The sequence below is a fragment of the Cnephaeus nilssonii genome (assembly GCF_951640355.1).
Source record: "Cnephaeus nilssonii genome assembly, chromosome: 4".
NCBI lineage: Eukaryota > Metazoa > Chordata > Mammalia > Chiroptera > Vespertilionidae > Cnephaeus > Cnephaeus nilssonii.
The window spans coordinates 90,811,991-90,832,243 of record NC_137075.1 but is presented as its reverse complement, the minus strand read 5'-3'; the positions used below and the strand labels follow the sequence as shown (position 1 = coordinate 90,832,243).

The 20,253-nt window shown below is 39.3% G+C and overlaps 1 protein-coding gene across 14 annotated transcripts in view; it reads right to left on the bottom strand.

Annotated features, from left to right (window-relative positions):
• Positions 1 to 20,253, bottom strand: part of NRXN3 (neurexin 3) — a gene marked incomplete at both ends in the record, with an annotated part of 1,469,510 nt that overhangs the window by 943,681 nt on the left and 505,576 nt on the right. For 10 of the 14 annotated variants that reach the window (XM_079767585.1, XM_079767570.1, XM_079767583.1 and 7 more), the window contains 2 exons: positions 13,325 to 13,351; positions 19,848 to 20,051. In XM_079767585.1, the coding sequence (XP_079623711.1) occupies positions 13,325 to 13,351; positions 19,848 to 20,051 (231 nt within the window). The remainder of the gene's footprint in view (positions 1 to 13,324; positions 13,352 to 19,847; positions 20,052 to 20,253) is intronic. The other 4 variants (XM_079767581.1, XM_079767582.1, XM_079767573.1 and 1 more) reach the window with 1 other exon arrangement.

The following is a 20,253-nucleotide window of genomic DNA, read 5'->3' as shown; positions in this document are numbered from 1 at the left end:
CTCTGTCATCTCTCAGATTTCAGAAGTAACTTTCTTTCTGTTTATGTTGCTGCTGACCCCACACCCATGGATTTAGGTCATAATATCCTTTCTTATTTGGTACCTTTTAAGTTAATTCTGATGAAAAAAAAAAAGTCCCGTATCATCATTTGAAGATGGCTGGATTTAGGTGACAAGGAGTGCTTATTTGATTGAGAATCATAAAATGAAATTCATGAAGATTCATCATTATGCAATGCACTTGGCTTCCACAAGCCTTGGTTTCCCCCTTTTTAGTGTGTTGATGTTTTAAAATGTGCTTTCCTGGGCCTAATTGGGGAATCCTGAGCTCATAACCTTTCAAAGACTTTGCTTCAGGGGATGTGATCTCTCTTATATTTTGTGTCTTTTGGAACACATATGCCTTGTAACATTTTTACTGCAATATAATTTCAGCCATTCAGGAAGGTGGACATTCATTATTATAACTAAACACTTCTTGCTTCCATCTCCTGAAAGCCTCTCTTGCTTCCCATTCCCTAAGTAGGGCCCTTCCCGGAGCCACCAGGAATGCTGATGCTGACAAAGGGTTGACCTAAGGCCTGGGTGTGACAGAATAAATTTTTCTGTATACAGATTTTATATAATCAGATTTATTCTGAAACAATGTCATTTTTAGAAGGGAAATGTATCCATCCCTTTAAGGTTCATTTCCCTGACTTCTAATAAATTGATTTAGAAAGCTTTAGGATTTTAGTCACTTAATAGAACAATCAGAAAATTACCCCATTTCTTTTAGAAGCAACATCCTCTGGTCTCTACATTTTCTTCTCAAAATTGATTCTAAAATTGAGAAAAACTATATTTTTTGAGATGCTCTGAATCAGTAGGGAAACTTGCACTTTGTAATTGTTCTAGAAATCTAAAATTTCAAAATTTCACATTAAAATATTCTCCTCTATGACACATGGATGAAACCTGCTGAGATTATATATATATATATATATATATATATATATATATATATATATATGGCATAATGAAAATAAAGTATATCCACTGATGCATTTATCTTGTCAGCGAACAGAAATGGAGCATTTGGGTTGATAATGTTACTTGCCGAATGGTCACTGCACATTCTACACCTCACTCATAAAGTGGTCCTTCCTAATTCTCAAAATATAAACTCTGCCTAATAACTAATACTAATTGAATGCTTCGCCTTGCAAATCTTACTGTGATAATTAGACAAATAAAATGCATTGAAGTAAAAAAGAAACACCATTTATACACAAATTTACAGCTGTTGCAGAGAGAACCAGAACACAGCCAGTGGCTCCCAGCAGGGGGTCAGGTGATGAGGGCAAGTCAAACAAGAAAAAGAGAAATCAGGGAAAAGACCTGGATAAGCAGATCAGTGTCCAGAGCCTCAATATGAGGACTAAACATACATTGTGAATAAAAGAAACATTATGTTGAATTGAATGTTGGAATGAACCACCCCTGAACAAAATCTATTCGGGACTCGTCTGGATTTTAGAAATGATGCATGCATCTGAGATCCAACTTCTATAAAAGAAACAGAAAATGGGGAAAATGGGGCAGGGGGTACCCAATGAGGATTCATTCTGCATTTCCTTTGGAAATCCATTGTATAAATCCCTAAAACTGCCCAGCCAGTGTGGCTCAATGGTTGAGGATAGATCTATAAACCAGGAGATCCTGTTTTGATCTTGGATCAGTCGCCAGTAGGGAGCATGTAGGAGGCAGTCAATCAATGATTTTTTCTCATCATTGATGTTTCTATTTCTCTCTCCCTCTCCCTTCCTCTATAAAATCAATAAAAAATATTTTTAAAAATCCCTTAAACTGATGTCAACACCTAGAAACCAGTTAACCTTCAATAAATGTTTTTGGAATGAGTGAATGAAGAATGAGGAAGACTGACAAAATGTATATTTACTGATACACATTCATCTTCCTTCATAAAATTTTCAGATTCTAACAAAAAATGGGCCAAAACAGACTTCATGAAAAATTTTTGTTTGTATAAGATCCCTCATTTTACAGAGAAAGTAATATATATATATTAGAGGCCTGGTGCATGAAATTCGTGCATGGTGTGGGGGGGTGTTCCCTCAGCCCAGCCTGGACCCTCTCCAATCTGGAACCCCTCAGGGGATGTCCCACTGCAGGTTTCAGCCCGATTGAGCTGAAACCAGCAGTGGGATATCCCTCTCACAATCCGGGACCACTGGCTCCTAAAAGCTCACCTGCCTGCCTGCCTGATCACCCCTAACTGCCTCTGCCTTCCAGCCTGATTGCCCCCAACTGCCCCCCTGCTGGCCTAACCACCCCTCACTTACCCCCTCTGCTGGCTTGTTCGTTCCTAACTGCCCCCTGTTGCCAGCCTGGTCTCCCCTCACTGCCCCCTTCTGCCAGCCTGGTCTCCCCTCACTGCCCCCCTCTTCCAGCTGGGTTGCCCCTCATTGCCTACCCCCTGCCAGCCTGGTTGCTCCATGCAGCCTGCTGGTCAGATATTTCGTTGTCCCTCACTAACCACCCTGCTGACCTGGTCACTCCATGCAGCCTGCTGGTCAGTCATTTGGTCATCCCTCACTAACACCCCTGCCAGCCTGGTCACCCCATATAGCCTGCTGGTCAGTTGTTTGGTTGTCCCTGGCAAACCCCCATGCCGGCCTGGTTGTCCTATGCAGCCTGCTGGTCAGTCATTTGGACATCCCTCACTAACCCCCCTGCCAGCCTGGTTGTCCCATACAACCTGCTGGTCAGTTGTTTGGTCGTTCCTCGCTAATCCCCTTGCTGGCCTAGTTGTCCCACACAGCCTGCTGTCCGGCTGTTACTATGAGGGTGCCATGACCAATTTGCATATTACCCTTTTATTAGTATAGATATACTAGAAGCCCAGTGCACGAAATTTGTGCATGGGTAGGGTCTCTAGCAGCTGCCGGCTGCCAGCTGGGGCTTTACTTCATTCTGCGCCACCCCCTGGTGGTCAGCACACTTCATAGAAAGTGATCAAATTCTAGTAGGTCAAACTCCCGAGGGGACACTTTGCATATTAGGCATATATATATATATATATATATATATATATATATATACACACACACATATACACACACACACACACACACATATATATATATATTTATATATATATATATATTTATATATTCTATCTAATAAAGAGGGAATATGCTAATTGACCCTCATGCCATCGCAAAGATGGCAGTGCCCACAGCCAATAAGGAAGAAATATGCTGATTGACTGCCCTGCTCTCAAAAATGGCGGCACCCACAGCCAATAAGGAGGGAATATGCTACTTGACTGCCATACCCTCAAAGATGGCAGCGCCCACAGCCACAAGATGGTGGCGCCCAGTCCCCTCAGCCCCGCCAGGGCAGCAGGCATGTGGCAAGGCCAGGCCTGCCCCCAGGCAGGCCTGGCTGCTCCGTAAGCCTGCCTCCAGAGTCCCCCAGTCCCCTCAGCCCCCCAGCCGCCCAGGGCCAGCCTGAGGCACAGGCAAGCCTCAGATGGTGGCTGCCCAGCTGCCCAGGGCTGGCCCAAGGTGCAGGCAAGCCTCAGATGGTGGCTTCCCAACCGCCCAGGGCTGCCTGAGGCTCAGGTAACCAGAGCCAGCCAAGGCTTGCACTTCTGGCAGTGGCAGCAGCAGAGGTGTGATGGGGCATCACCTTCCCCTGATTGCTGGGTCACCTCCTGCCCCTGAGGGCTCCCGAACTGTGAAAGGGGGCACGCTGGGCTGAGGGACCCCCCTTCAGTGCATGAATTTTCATGCACTGGGCCTCTAGTATTAGGGATAAGAGAATAAATCTACTCTTCTCTTCAGTTAATGTTCCTCCTTTTAGAATGACAACAAGACAAAATAGTTGTAATTTACATTTTGGGGGCTTGTACCTCTTGGGTTGATTACTAAGAGTACCTGCATAAATAATAAATTAAGGTAGAGGAATGGGTACATTTCATTATTGCATTGATTTAATTATTTATTTATTGAGCACATACTATATCCAACGCAGCTTCAGGTCATGAAAATCATGCAGTGGCAGACATAAAAATTTTAGACTGTGCTGACAAAAGACACCACTATGTGTGTGTATATATTCACAGGATATATAAGTAGGAATAGAAAGTACAGTGCCTTGACTGTGATTGGCAAACAGCTCTAGGTATCTATATATTGCTTCTTTACCTGGTACTTCACAATAGATCATGCATCTGTTGGCAAGGTGTTTGCCTATTTTTACTATGTTCAGATAAACACATTTTACTCCTTTATTTAGCAGTCTTTCTTGGCATTCAATAACTCTGTTAACTGTGCTTATATCTACAGTATATGCTTTGTGAGGTCTTGTATTTTTCATCTCTGTTAATTTTCTCCTTCCTCTCTGCTATTCCTCCCATGAGAAGAAACACACTGTCTTTTGGAAGCAGCTTATTTATAATTTAATACTTCAATCTTATTTCTCATCTGCAATTTAATTGGGTGCTTAATCCAAACCCCTCTATCCTTTCTAAAATCCAGATGAATTATAAATGTTAAAGTACCTTCCTGGGTGAACTTTTCCATGCCAGCATCTCACTGTACACAAGAGAAGCAAACTAAAAGGTGATACATTTGCATCCTCAAGCCCAAGACCATTTTGAAATCACAGAAAGAGTGGCCTTACCTAAAGTGACTGAAGGAAAATTTTCTCCTGTTAGCCTCTCTTTTAACCTGTTCTCAAAGGACATTCTCTGAAATTGAGATGAATGGTACTGTTGTTCTAACTTCTAAATGGTCATTAATTTTCTACTTCTCTGGGCATCACATATGGATCTGACAAAGACTAAGCCACAAGCCTTTGTATGGCATATCTATAATTTCAATTACCCAAAGGTCCACGTATAAATTTCTTAACATATTTACTCATCATGCTGTGTTTCAACAAACTCATTGAAACCAAAATATAAGATCTCATAAGAAAAGAATTACTCTTTTATCCTCCTTTTTCACCATGGTATGCATAAATACAGGAATTTGTCAAGGAAGCTGAATAGACAGACTCTTGCCACAAAAATTCTTATTTTTCTCACTATTTTATTTTAGTTTCTGTTTAGGGTATGCAAAGTTGATATCAGAAGATATTAAAGTCACCAATAAATTAGATCTGTGCATTTAAAAATAATATTTTCATTTTAGAACAAATGATAGTAAGCTTTTATTAAAATGATAACAGGGTTTCTAACACAAACACAGAGAAACTCATGAAGTCAAAATATTTTTTAGAGTTCTGCAGTTCTTTTTTGTTTGTTTTTCTTTGTTTTAATCCTGACCCCAGGATATTTTTCCACTGATTTTTAGAGAGAGTGGAATGGAGGGGGGGAGACACAAAGAGAAACAGACCCCTGCAACTGAGGCACATGCCCTTGACCAGAATCGAACCCAGGATCCTTCAGTCAAAGAGCCAACACTCTATCCACTCAGCCAAACTGTCCAGGCCATGACTTCTTTGTTTTAACATCAGTATTTATTTATCATAATGCTCTGCGAGGGGAGAATTTCCAAACATTACCCAAAGATGGTCTTATCAACAGTCTTATTGATACTGTTATTGATGCAGAAGCCAATGCAACCCTGAGGACCTTGAAAAGAGTTTATCATTGCTCTGAGTAGGTGGCCAGAGAAACTGAGGATGCTTATTTCATAGGCATCTATTAAACTATCAGGTATGGTTCAGGATTATATAGCCATCCATTCTTGAACAGTTCTCAAAAGGTCCTCTTTTTTAGCTGCAATACAATGATAGTGTTGAACGTCACCATCATCATCACTACCATACATTTAGCATTTGTTATGGTCTAGGTTCTACTCTTACTCAAAGAGGTAAATACAATAATCATGCCCATTTAAAGCTGAGGAAACTGAAAGTTGAAGTAAATTGTCCAAGGATATATAGTACAGTTGTAGTATAGTACAAGGATATATAGTACAAGTAGCCTGGGTTCACCTTAGACAAAGGTGAACCCAGGCTACTTGGCTTGAGAAACAGGGATATAGGAGGAAGATTACACAAAGATACTATAATATATTGTCAATTTTCTATTACACTCATGTTTAATAAAAGTATTTACATATAAAATGCTGCTATAGCAGATTTCTATTAAAAGACTAGAGGCCCAGTGCACGAAATTTGTGCACGGGGTTGGGGGCTGGGGGTCCCCTCAGCCCAGCCTGCACCTTCTTCAATCTGGGACCCCTTGGGGGATATCTGACTGCCGGTTTAGGCCCAATCCCTGGGATGGGGCCTAAACTGGCAGTCGGACATCGCTCTCACAATGCTGGACTGCTGGCTCCTAATCACTCACCTGTCTACCTGCCTGGTCACCCCTAACTGCCTCCCCTGCCAGCCTGGTTGCTCCTCATGGCCCCCCCGCCAGCCTGGTCACCCCACACAGCCTGCTTGTTCAGTCGTTTGGTAGTCCCTCACTAACTCTCCTGCTGGCCTGGTCATAGGCAGCCATCTTATGAGGGTGTGAGGGTTAATTTGCATATTACGTCTTTATTATATAGGGTTTCTGGTATAAGAGGTCACTGAAGTTTTGAATGACAATAGTTCCTACTTATATTTAAAGAAGTGAAGGGGTTGAATAAAAACATCTATGGGTGACATTGGGCTCTCGTTTGAATTTGTGAAGCAACCTTTTGAAGTGCTATTTTGAGAAAATAAAAAAAGTTTGATAATACAACATGTTTGGCTAGGATGAGGAGAAGCAAACATTCATATGTTTGGGGTGGAAATTAAAATCTGCACAGCCTCTTTGGAGTGCAATTTGGTAATATTTATCAATATTTGTGATACACTTATCTGTTGACCTAGCAATTTCACATTTAAGAATTTATCTAATAGGTAATGCTGTACATGTGTGCAAAGACTAATGAAGAAAAACATATATTTTCTTAGTTTTAGTAGTAGTTAAAAGCTGAGAGAAATATAATTGTATATTAGTAGTGTGCTGATTTAATCAAATATGATATCTTCATAAAATGCAAGTAGCCACTAAAAAGAATGAAGTAGAGCTTTATATTCTTCATGAAAAAGCCCTTAAGACATTTTAAGTGAAAAAAAAAAAAGTAAGATTCAGAAAAATGTGTTAACATTGTGTCAAGAAGTAGAGGAAGAAAAAGGGGGGTGTATGGTAATAACTACATGTTGTATACTCATAGATTAACTCTGAAGAATGTTTAAAAAATTATAATTTTGGTTGCCTCCAAGAAAGAGAATTTAGGGACTAGGATTAGGAATAAAAGGGAGAATTTTTACAAGTTTGCCTTTGGTTCCATGTATAATTTTTAACTATTTAAAAATAAAATAAAACCATTTTGAATTAATATTTATTTAGAAGAAACTAATATAACAAATATAATATTATATACCAACTATACATGCATAGATACATACATAAGAGTTACTAGGAAGCATCTTATTATTCTAAAATCTGGTTATTATTGATACTATCAATAAACTTACATTTGAGGTGTTTTATACATTACAAGAAATATAAAGCTTTCCAAAGAGAAGAAAAATTATGTTTTACCTTTTTGAAATTAGGTTTTAATAGCTAAAGTGGAACATAATAATTTAGTGTCGAAATAGAAAGTTTCAGATGTGATGTTGGTAGTTTGTAGGTAACATTATATGTAAGATCCTGTTTAACAATTTTCCATCTCCAATAAAACTCTATTAAGAGAGGTTATATGGCTGATAGTTATTCAAATCTTGGAATGGATACCAAAGAAGGTTCTATAATTTCCTTCCCAGAAGAGTTTTAATATAGAAGAAGTCAACTCCCCTGGTTGATCTGAGGTGTTTCTGCGTTTAAAGACAATTCAACTCTGGGATTTCTAGGTAAAACAAAACTAAATAGGAATTCACGTATTCTGGTACCATAGAGATGGAAGATGGAGAAGAAGACAAAGAAGAAAACCAAAATTCCAGTGTAGTAAGTAAACTGCAGTTCATCAAGCTATTCCTAAATTCAGAGAGAATCTCTCTATGATGCCGACTTTGCCAAAACACTGGAAATTGAGTATAATAAGAAACTAAAGACAGAGACACTAAGGCAAAACTAGACACTAGGCAACCAGGTGCAAGAGAAGGATTATTTAGTACATACCGGTAGTTTTGAGCGGTATGATGTGAGAGATCATATCCTTTGATGTTAGTTTCATATAGCTCATATTATTATGTGTCTCTATAGTGATTCAAAGATAATTGAGTCTATAGGAAGTGGACAAGGTTACCAAAGCTGTTTTCAGACACAAATGACTACATGGTGGCACTTGAGAATGTTAAGTGTTAAGGTCAGTATTTTATTTTATTTTTGTATGACACTCTATTTCCTTTCTCCTCTATGTCTAAGAAGAAAAAAAATGAACCTTGTCACAGATAAATTAGGAAGGCTTCAAGTTCAAAGTAATTAAGGAGGTTCTACATATCCCTAAATAATCAGACATAAACAGAACCTCACAATTTTCATGTGATATATACACCCTGTTTTTTTGTTTTTTGAAAGATTGAGAAAATGGCCATACACAGAGTAGTTAATTATTGAGAGTATGGAAAGATTGTGAAAAAGGGGAAACTGATATTCATTAATATGTGTTCATTATATTCTTTCATGCTATACTTGTTTAATTAATATGAGTTCACTGTACTCATTCAAACCATACTACACACAGCTTGACAGTGATAGAATAAAGTAGCGGCTAGAAAATCACAGGGCAGTGTCACAGTCAGACAAGGGAAGGGAAAACAAACCATTTTACATACTTTCACTTAAGCAAACACCCATGAGACCAACAAGAAATTCATACCTGTTTTCAGAACTGCATGCCTCCTAGGGTACTGCCCGCCTCAGAACCAAAGGAACAGGTGACATCCTCCGGAAAGTCTCCAGAAAGCAGCCCTGTTTTCTTTAGCAGTGTCCCAGGTCTCCCTGGAGTTCAATCACCATAGTGACTGCCAACTCTGTTGCTCTCTGGCCATTTAAAAGTTCTAAGCTGGAAATTTCCTATTACACATTTCTAAATATTCTTACCAGAGGAATCAAATCCAACAATGCCCCTGATCCAACCAAAGACCTCAATATGGACATTTCTAATATACTAGAGGCCCAGTGCACAAAATCATGCACAGGTATGGTCTCTAGCCCTAACCTGTGATCAGGGCCATCTTCCCCGGCTGCCAGTAGCAGGCCCTGCCCCCTGCCACCACCCACCCTGGTTCCCCATTCCCCATCCAGGTATGGGAGCCTGATGGCTGAGGGAGGGACTGAGAGGTCGGCCATTCCCGCCCACTTGATGGCCCCACCCTCACTGCCCGTTGCCCTCTGTGTGTGGGGTGACTGGCAGGGTGGAGGCCTTGGCCTGGTGCCACCTGCATCCCCTTGCCACCCACCCCGGGTCCCTGTTCACCATCGGTGATCAGAGCCTGCCGGCTGGGGAAAGGGGCCGAGAGGTGGTCAGTGCACCTCATAGTGACTGGTCAAGCAGTCGTTCTGGTCATCCTGCCATTATGGTCACTGGGCTTTCATTTAATAGGATGTTTGGTGTTAGCAGCCAGAGAAGAATGTATAGTGTGGTATGCCTGGAGGATTTGGTAAGCAGCAGTAGTGAGATTTGGAATGAATAATAAGTATATCATAGATATTGTGGAGAAAGACAAAGTATGGGGGAAAAAGAAGGTACAGAAGGGAGAAAAGCAGAGAAGCTGATTAGAAAAATGTTTCTGCTGCTTGGAAAGCCTTAGTGAGCACATAGCTGGGCCATAGTCACAGACAGGGCCAGCCCACAAAGTCAACAGAAGACGCTGCCCTCTGTTATGGCCATTTGCTTATTCTTAATGCTATAACATCATCCTTCTTTGCCATGCTCTTCTCTCCATTAAAAAAGACTGGCACACAAAATCTTGAAAACAATCATTTCTATGAACAAACAGCATTTTGTGGCAGATAAACGGGGAAAAACAGATGATGTCATTCAGTTGTTTACTTGACTTTCTGGAGGACAGGCATTCAAAAAAAAAGTTTATGAACCCATATTCAAACTTGGTTAAAGCTTAATTCAGTATGTCCCTTCCAGGGAAAAAGCAGTTCCACTGTGAAACGTGAGCAATAACACCCTGTGACTTCTATTAAAAGGACAGCTGGAGACAAAGCCGAGGGTAAGAGGAAATCCTCTCACACTCAAATTTAGGCTGTGAAGCCATCTTATTTCTTGAACACTCACAATGAAACATGGCATAAGAGGAAGGGTCTGCATACCTCTTATAAACAACTTGAGATTCTGTAACAGGTTGAACCATGAATTCTAATGAGTCCATGAGAAGAGAATTAAGAGTTCTAATCACTTATACCTGTTTTCTTTCATAATTTAGTTACATAGTTCTCTCAAACTTTTCAACTCAAGTGCCAATAATAGCAGGGATACACACACAAAAAAAGAATATCTGAATTTTTACATTTCCTCTTAAAATACAAATTAAATGAGATTCATATTTATTTGCATTCTTCTGTATACTATGTCACTTTGGTTTCAATTCAAGTTTTCGGTCCAAATCAACAATTAACATTGACTTCAAGAACATGTATCCTTTACTTTGTGACTCTACAGTATGACCCTGGTTATATGTACATACCTCAACATTAAAGGTCTTAGATTAGTTTAAAGGACTCATGTCTCGTTTTGTTTCATTTCTATTAAACCACTCAAACAGTGGACACTATAGATTCATTCCCTGATGCTCTCAGCAACAGTAACTGCCTGAGAATGTTAAAGGTTTATAATGAGAATTCAAAATTGATTTCCAAAGTCCAATCTCGGCTCTTTAACTAAATATTGCATTAACACCAGTTATACTCTTTCTACACTGTCATCAAAGTTGGGAACACATCTTTGCTGACATAGTTCCTCCCAGGGCTGCTTTTGGTGGCTCTGAATAGAAAATTCAGATCCCGAAAATCTGCTGGTATCTGTGTTCTAGAGAAGAGTCACTATCTCCCCAGGAGAAAGAACTCTGGAATTCGTCTAATGATGATTTCCATGGCTGATCAGATGGAATCTATGGAATGAATTGCAAGATAAAGTGTGGCTAGAGCACAAAACCAAGACCTGCTATCCTGATCAAATAACTCCCTCAGTTGTCTGTTCTGCATATAGTCTTTGAAGCCAGATGTCAGATTCAACATTGGATGAGTTTATTTTACCTTCATGTTCCCCTCCCAGCTTATTTCCTTTTGGAAACTAATGCAAAAGGAAAAGAGAGAGCTTGCTGTAGATATACTATCATTTTTAAGAAGCCAGATGCAAATGACTACATATTATAATATTCCATTTATATCAAGTGTTTAGAAAAGGCAAATTTATAAATACAAAAGCAGTTCTATAATTGCCAAAGGCTAAGGGTAGAAGTAGGGATTAGCTGCAAATTTATGTAAGGGAGATTTGGGGGGAACTATAAAAATGTTTTAAAAATGCTATTGTGGTAATGTTGGACAACTCTATAAAGGTAATAAAAGTCATTGAATTGTAGGCTTGTAATTGATGAATTTTGTGGTATGAAAATCATACCTCAATAAAGCTGCTTTAAGAAAGAGAAAATTCTCCAATTAGGCTTTTAATGATCTAAATACCAAGAGGAATGTCTGGCTAATTAGAAACATTTTAAAAACATCAAAAAAAGGACTTTGCTTAATTTAACTAAAAGTGACAGCAAAACAAGCATAAAGCATGTTGCTTTAGGAAGTGGTTGCTTACCTAGATTCTTTTTTTACATTTCTTTATTTTTGTTAATTTGTATGGAACATTTGCAAAAGAAAAAAGTGAATATGGATTTATTACTTTGCCATCCTGAAAATACATCTCCCCAAGAAAAGTTAAACTAGCTAGCACTTGTAAAATATTTCATTTGATGGAATAAACAAGTAAATGAAATATAGAAGTTATTTCCTTTCCTGAGTTTTTTCCTACAGAAAGACCCAAGCACAGCAAGAAGCAAACAATGTAGAGATGATACTGAGACTTATGTGTGGTAGATGCTCAACCAATCCAATTTTCTCCTCCTGGGTCCACAACAAGACTACATTTCCCAGCTTCCTTTGCACTTAGGAAGAAGTCATGTTTGACAAATAGAATATGTACAGAACTGATATAAGTCACTTCTAGGCAAGGCAACATGACATAGTGCATAACCATTGAAGATAATTCTTCCCTATGGATGTAACTGGAAGTAAAGATCTCCAAAGTGGTAGGCCCAGCTCATAAAAGAATTACTTCTTTGAAGAAAGCTGACCAGAAGACCTCCCTAATTTGCATTAGACTTTGCCTGGATAACAAATAAACTTTCTTTTGTTGAACCATTGAATTTTGGGATGTTTGTTACAGCTACAGCTCATTACCCTAATTTACCCTAGTTCGTAAGTTATTTAACTACTGTAACTAATATAATATGTTATAGGACTCAAAGCATATTCATTTCTTCCTTTTATCAGTTAGGCCTATCCTTTCCCTTGTACTCATCTTTCTTTTTCTCTTCCTATTCCCCTACATCATTGACTCCAGTTACTGTTCATTTCTAAGCAGAGGGAGAAATGCATGAACTGTATTCAGCCTTCACCATATCGTGACCCTTGTTCAAGAACTGAACTGTTTGAATGGGATAAAGTAAAAATAATAGGCTGCAATTCTTCATTCTGAAGAGCCAGAATGTGTCTCAAGTCTTCAGTTAAAATGTTGCATTATCACCCAAACTATGTTTTGCCCATCCTTCTATAGAGCAGTCACAAAACCTAAACTAAAACAAACAAACAAACAAAAACCCTACAGTGATATATGCCAGAAAATAAATGTCAGAGTTGGCAGTCACCTTCTGGGTCATGAACTTTGCTTTTATTTTCTGAAGCTTTTTGTAGTGGACAAGTGCATTCTGGTTGCTCTAAGACTTTTTGTACCTCCCCCCACTTCCCAGGGTTTTTTCTCCCTGAACAACAAATTACCATTTCAATTCATTTTCAAGTTGTTTCATTATCAGGTGCCCTTTCCTCCTTTTCTGCATATAGAGCAAATGCAAGGAAAGAAGATAGGACCTGATCCAATTCAGAAACCACACCCCCGGCCCTTGCCATCACCCCAGTTCCCCCCATTCCATAGTAAAAAAAAAAAAAGAATTCAAATAAAAAACAGCTCATAAAACAGTAAACAAAATAAAGTCAGTTTTTCTTTGCGTTTTTAAAGAACAAAATGAAACTTGAGGGAAAACTTACTGGAGTTACAGTTTATCCTGATACAGTCTAGATGGGGAAAAATAAATGAAAGATGAAATTGCATCCTTCAAGGTAACAGCTGCAGACATCCAAAAACAATCAGTCCACCCTTCCGGGGACAGACACACGCAAGAAATGTGGCCATTTTATATAAATACAGTATGCACAAGTTTAAGGGTGGGTGTATATGTACAGTATATTATTTAGTAAAGTTGGATACATATATATATACACACACACACATATATATACACATATGTATAGAGATATATACTGGTATACATATATATCCACAATAGACATTGAGTATGTGTTTCCCCCCAATCATATTCATTTAAGATAAAGTATTTTAAACCTGGACTTTGAAATATTAATTTTGTTAAACTTGGAAAATTACTCATAAATTTCCCCACCAAATGCAGGTTATATGCTATGTCCATCTACAATTGATTTTTTAAAAATTTATCTAAAAAGTAGCATCAACATAATTTTTGTATTAGTATTCCAAAGATATATTGCCAATCTGACACTTTGTATCATTTTAAAAAATCAGTCCATGAAGTTTCTCAGTGCAGTATTTAACCCTTTCTCTTTTTCTAAAAGCAAACTCCCTCCACCCTCTCCTTAGGTCAGGCCCCGAATGCTACAAAAATTTGCAAAGGCAGACTTGCCATTATCCTTAGAGTTAAGGAAAGGGTTAACACCACCTGGTCATTTCCTGTCATAAAATGGCCACTTGCAAACAGCTAACCGCACAAACACCCATCCCAGATTTTAGAGAGGTGGGTTGGGTGTAGGGGAAAAGGAGCTAAAGGATGTTATCGCAATTGACTACTCTGGTTTCAAAGGTTCCCAGACCAACCCACTCATGAAGCCTATCTCTGTCTTCCTGCCCGAATGCTCAGACTGAATCAAGTGCCTACAGCATTCAAGGAGAAGGCGAGACAGGTACATGGGTAGGAGGCCTTGGATACCTTTGACATCCTACCTATTTCACTCTGTGATGCTGCATCTTAAGGAGAGAAAAGTCTTTGCTTTTATTTTTATTTTTTAATGGGAAATTGAGTGGGAAAAGGAGTGGCTAATTTTGCATTGCTGGTAACCAGACAAGGTCTTCCATGCCAGAGTTCAGAGTATCTATCCTTTTACTAATATATGTTTAGAGTCATGGACTCACAGCATCAGAGGTCCTGAGTGGAGTCAATGGATATTAGCAGGGGACCGGGCAGGAAGGTTTCAGGAATATCTCAAATTAATTGTTACCAAGCTGTCCAGCTGAAACTAAGTTTGGTTTATGATAGTGGAATTCCAATAATAATTTGTTTAAAATCAGATATTTAAAGGTAGAAGTAACATGACAAAGAAAAGGAAGCAAGTTAAAGGGAAAACTACAGTTAGACACTGTGTTCTTCTCCTGCCGAAGGTTGACCCAATAATTATAGAGGACTTGTTGAGGATGATGCCACCATGTGAATTTCTCAAACCATTTTAAGGGAGCAAGTTAAAAAGAAGCCAGTGGCAAAGGACAGGGAAGAATGAAACTGTGTGGAATCCAAACAGGAGCAATTTCTAACACCCAATCATTCTGAAGAGGGAAGCTGGAAGCTTATTTGTTGGTCAGAACATCTGTTGAGAAAAATCTGGGTTTGGTTTCGTGCGGTTAGGTTTGTCATGTGTCGTCAACCGCAACAGAAAAGTGGGAGCAAACAGCCCTGGAGCAACTGGTACGATCACCAGGCAGAGGAGGCCATGCCCCTGGTGAAGACTGGGAAGGGAGAGGGCAGGTAGGGAGGAAAGGGTGGGGCTTCAGCTACTGGTTGCTCTGACCATCACCCAAAGCCAGAAATGTCCCTTCTTGATGTATTAAGGGGAGAGGGGAAACAGGTGTATGGGCATGCTAAAGAGAGAGAGTGGGCCTAAAGCAACAAACCCAAAAATTGTAAACAAGGAGTGGTTTTCTCCTTTGGTTTCTGTGTAGCTGAGCATTTTATTCTTAGACTACCTGATCTAGAGAGGGAAGTTGGGTTGGGCTCATCCTTCTAGGTTCACCCAAATGGTTCCCTAAACTGAACAGTGTCTTTAAACCAATGTGAGGACCTGGAGCTTTCAAGATGGCAGACAATTGATTATTTTAAGTCAAGAAGTGAAGAATTATTTTGTTACTTTACCTAAAGAAAAAGTGGTTGAGCCGAAACCGGTTTGGCTCAGTGGATAGAGCGTCGGCCTGCGGACTGAAAGGTCCCAGGTTCGATTCCGGTCAAGGGTATGTACCTTGGTTGTGGGCACATCCCCGGTAGGGGGTGTGCAAGAGGCAGCTGATGGATGATTCTCTCTCATCGATGTTTCTAACTCTCTATCCCTCTCTCTTCCTCTCTGTAAAAAATCAATAAAATATATTTTTTAAAAAAAAGTGGTTGAGTAGAAAAAGCTATCACAGTTCCTTGTTCATAGACTCTGAGAGGGCGGTCTTAATAGCAAGGATGTATTTTTAATAAAAAATGAATCAGGAAAATTCTCTTGGGAAGGCAATTTTCTTTAGATCTTCCTTCAATAGCAAAGTTCTCTCTCTAACTTAGCCTTGGCATGGTGTTTGTGTGGTGTGTGTGTGTGTGTGTGTGTGTGTGTGTGTGTGTTGCTCATTTTGTTTAATTTAGTTTTTCATTTTATTTTAGTAAACGAGGAGAAATAATCATTTTCTATATTGAAAAGTTTTGGTCGAGCATGGAAGAGATGAATGTTCCTAGGAGTTGTATGTCTTCGATGATGCATATAGAAAACTGTAGTCAGCAAGTCCAGTTTCCAGATAGAGAACATCTGGAGAATTTGAATGCAATTAACCAAACTGCATCACATTCCCTAAGAGCCTCCACTACTGAAAAAGTATTCCCAGCACTCTGCTGAGGATTCCAAAGGGCCACAAAAGAGGCTGCACCAATATTGACTGGTTTTTTGTTTGTTTGTTTGGTTAGTTTTTTTCTGTTTGGCTCAATTTAAGCCAGCTACTAGGAAATAAAGAGAGCCCTGTATGCATTTTTAAAGGATGGCCATCATAAAAAGCCATTAGATGCCATTAAGACTGTCCTATCATTGATCCACAGTATTGATCTGTTGAAGTAACAGAAAACCCATGCTGGTCTAGCAGTGTAGAAACACAGGTTCTAGTCCCAGGTCTGCTACCAATGTTTGATGTGATCTTTGAAAAGTTATATCTTTGTTTCATATTTATAAAACTAAGCACAAAAATGCTTTCTTGATTTATCTCACAAAGTTATTGTGAAGTTAAAATAAGACAAGGTTTTCCCAGCCAGTATGGATTAATGGTTGAGCTTCAACCCATGAACCAGGAGGTCAAGGTTCAATTCCTGGTCAGGGCACACGCCTGGGTTTCAGGCTCGATCACCAGTAGGGGGCATGCAAGAGGCAGCTGATCAATGATTCTCTCTCATCATTGATGTTTCTATCTCGCCCTCTCCCTTCCTCTTTCTAAAATCAATAAAAACAATTTAAAAAGTTAAAACATTACAAGGTTTTTTAGAATATTGAAATATACTATAATAATAAAATAGTTTTAATATATATTTTAGTTTTTAGTTTTAAGGTATCAAAATATGATTGATCAATAGCTAACAACTTTTAAAAATGTGCTGAGTGTTGTAGGACACTTCTCATGGCTACTACTACCACACCTGCCTAGCTTCAGAAAATAAGGCCTTTAGAAAAGTCTCGTCACCTTGACATTAGGAAATATATTCCATTAGAGATATACTAAACTTTTATGTCATGAGCTTAGATGTGTGGACAATTTTAAATAAATTGCAATATCACTTGTCTCTGTGCTCAAACAGAGCCATAGTTTAAATGGAGTGAGGGAAGGAAGCAATCATTGGCAGTTCTTGGGGAATGATTGAGGGTGCAAACTCTGCTTGACGTTGTATTCTATAACCAAGCAAAGGGCAATATGAGTTCATGATAAAAAGAACATCTATGAAGGGGGATATTTTTCGGAGGGGTAGAAGGAGATCCTTCAAACCAAGCATGAATATGAAGAGTTGTATGTAGACAAATTCAAGAAATGTAAGGTCAGTTTTTTTTTTGTTAGGTTTGAAAGAAAGTTAAATAAATGCAAATCAGCTCTTCAGAGAATAAAGCAGTTGCCATTGCTTTAGGAGAAGCACAGTGCTCTCTAGGGAAGGGCTGACTCTCTTTTGAATACTAGGTCTCAACTTAGAAGGATCTGGACTTGACCCTGTGCCTAAAGGAGCCAAGAGGCAAGAGCAAAGTCTGTCCAAAAAACACATCTCCCAGATTTTAGTGAGAGTTTAAAATAGAAAAATAATGCTTCTAGGAATACACATGGGCTCTATGATTAAGTGTGTGTGTGTGTGTGTGTGTGTGTGTGTGTGTGTGTGTGTAAGAGAGAAAAAGAATCTGTCCTCATCCCCTTTCTCATCCCCTTTTATCTACTCCCACCTCCCACTTTTCGTTGTAATGCATGAGACCCGTCATAGTTGGGTCAAAACAACATTTAAAAAGAAAAAAAGTTGTCGGTTTAAAGGCCATGTGCATTTCCCCAGAACCCCACGGGGCTGAATCATTCTTGTATCTATGGCTCTCTCTTATTTGAAATAAGTGCAGAGTTAAAATGTTCTTCATTGTGTTTTTCCATGAACTATTTGAAGGTTATATTTGGTTTATTTTTATTTTTTTTAGTTTGTGTGGTTTTGTTAGTTGTTGTTTTTAATTTCTTTTGCTATTTTTCAGAGTAAACAATCTGTAATGGTTGTTGGTTTTAGGTAATACACTCTGCTGGTTTGCAGAAGGCGGGGAGGATGGGAAAGGAGGATGAGGGGGACAGGGGTATGCCAGCCCCTGCAGGCTGCTCAGTACGCTCTGTTCTCAAGGCTGTTTGCTATGCGGGCCGCAGGCTTTGGGCCTTTGAAGGGTTGAATACCATCTTTTGATTTACCATGGCTGATGGTGGGGAGGATTGGAAACTCAAGAACACAACAAAGATCCAGCAAAAGAGAAAAACAAAATAACCAAACACACATGGACACAAACAAAAGAAAAAACAAGAGACACACTGAAATCAAATGAGGTTGGACAAGGAAAAAGGCATAGTGTTGTAAAAGCTGCACATTGGAAGAAACAAAAAGACATAACTAAACAAGCCACTGCTCAAAACAGTCGTCTGTGTCCTAGAGGTTTTTTGATTGTGGCATAGGTATCTTCCGAGTGTGGCCAGTTGACCTGACTGGGATGAATTCAAAAACCCCTTTTCACCAGGCATCTAAGGTTTTATAAGGTCTTGCATCAGATATATTTGTCTACCATGTCTTCTCCATGCCTCTGACAAGCCATTCTGCTGAAGTCTTTTTAAAGGAGCTCTGGACGCAAACATATTCTACATACCTAAACAAATCCAGGCTCAGAAGGTCTGGGCTCAGCTCTAGGACTAATCCTGTCAACACGGCATGGACTTTCTACTGAGTAGAATCAGCAGTAATAAAGAGTTGATTATTTTTCTTCAAAAATCCAGAGGTCCCATTCTCCATAGAAGGTCAGTCAAAAAGATAGAAGCAGGAGAGAAAGTGAGGCCATAGCAGGGGAATCTCAAAAGTATCTGTTATTAGTAAGTACAGTAGAAGAACAGATCATCTCCAAATAAAACTATACATTTGATATTATCATAACTTTTCAATATTAAGAAAAAATGGGTATGTATTATCTGAGGAGATCAGAGTAGTTGGTGAGTAACAGTGTAAGGTAGCACTCTTTATAAAAATGACTGCTGAACGTTGGATTAGAATGTCTGGAAGGAAGACAGGGATACATATCAGAAGCCACATTCTTTTTCCACATGTCAGAGACTCCAAACATATGGAATTATTTCTCCAACAAGACAATGGAAAGAACTTGACTTGAGCTCTCCACTAGGAGAAAGTATAAGGTGATACTAGTGTCATCACGGCCACCAGAATTCTCCATCTGAATAGTCACTCTGGAGGTAGAAATGATGCCTTTATCATCCTATGCACATAGCTTAGTTCTCTCCAACCCACCCTCCCATTTTGCCTCTATTTCCTGCCCTATCCCTGCTCTCAGCTTTGACTGTTTTGAGTGGTGACCAAGGAGTTGGACTTAATGAGAATGTGATTGATCAAAAGATGGACCAAAGTAGCGTGTTTTACACAAAGCTAAACAGTTCCATAAAATCAAGAAAGGAAACTTAGAAAACAAATAATCTAGTAAAACAAAAAAGGAAGAAAGAAAAAAGAAAAGAAAAAGAAAAAGAAAAAAAAATCCACCACTATTTTCAGAAACCAGAAATTGACATCAAAACCTCATGCAGAAACAAGGAAAAGGTGTTTGTTGCTGTTGGATTTTATCCTTGGTCTATTAAACAAGAAGTGAGCAGCTAACTTCCAAAAAACAAACAAAGAATTCAATCAAATCAATGAAAATCAGAAAAGAAAGGGAAGACAAGCCCAAACAGAGTGGCAGAGGGTACTTCATACGATACCTAAGTTAACCATGAGCTTGACGCGTCCCCCATCCAGCTCCAAACGCAGGGTGTCGGCGGAGTCCCTGGAGGTAGTGGCCACCAGCAGACCATAAGCGCGCTGGGACATGAAGCGGAAGGACACATCCTCGGCCTCAGTGTGCATGACCATGGGCATGATGATCTTCATGTACATGCTGCCATCATAGCTCAAGATGGAAGCCTCTGCAAAAAAGAAGGAAGAGATTGTTAGGATGAAAATGTGAGTTTCCCCTTGCTTCCAGCATAAGCAGAGCAGGATGGAGTGGACAGCAAATCTGTAGACAGGTTGCTAGACCTCCATTGCCACTTTTAAGCTACGTGACCTTCAGTAGACCACTTCAACTCTGAGGTTCTATGACGTAATTTGGAAAAGGCTTGATGGCAC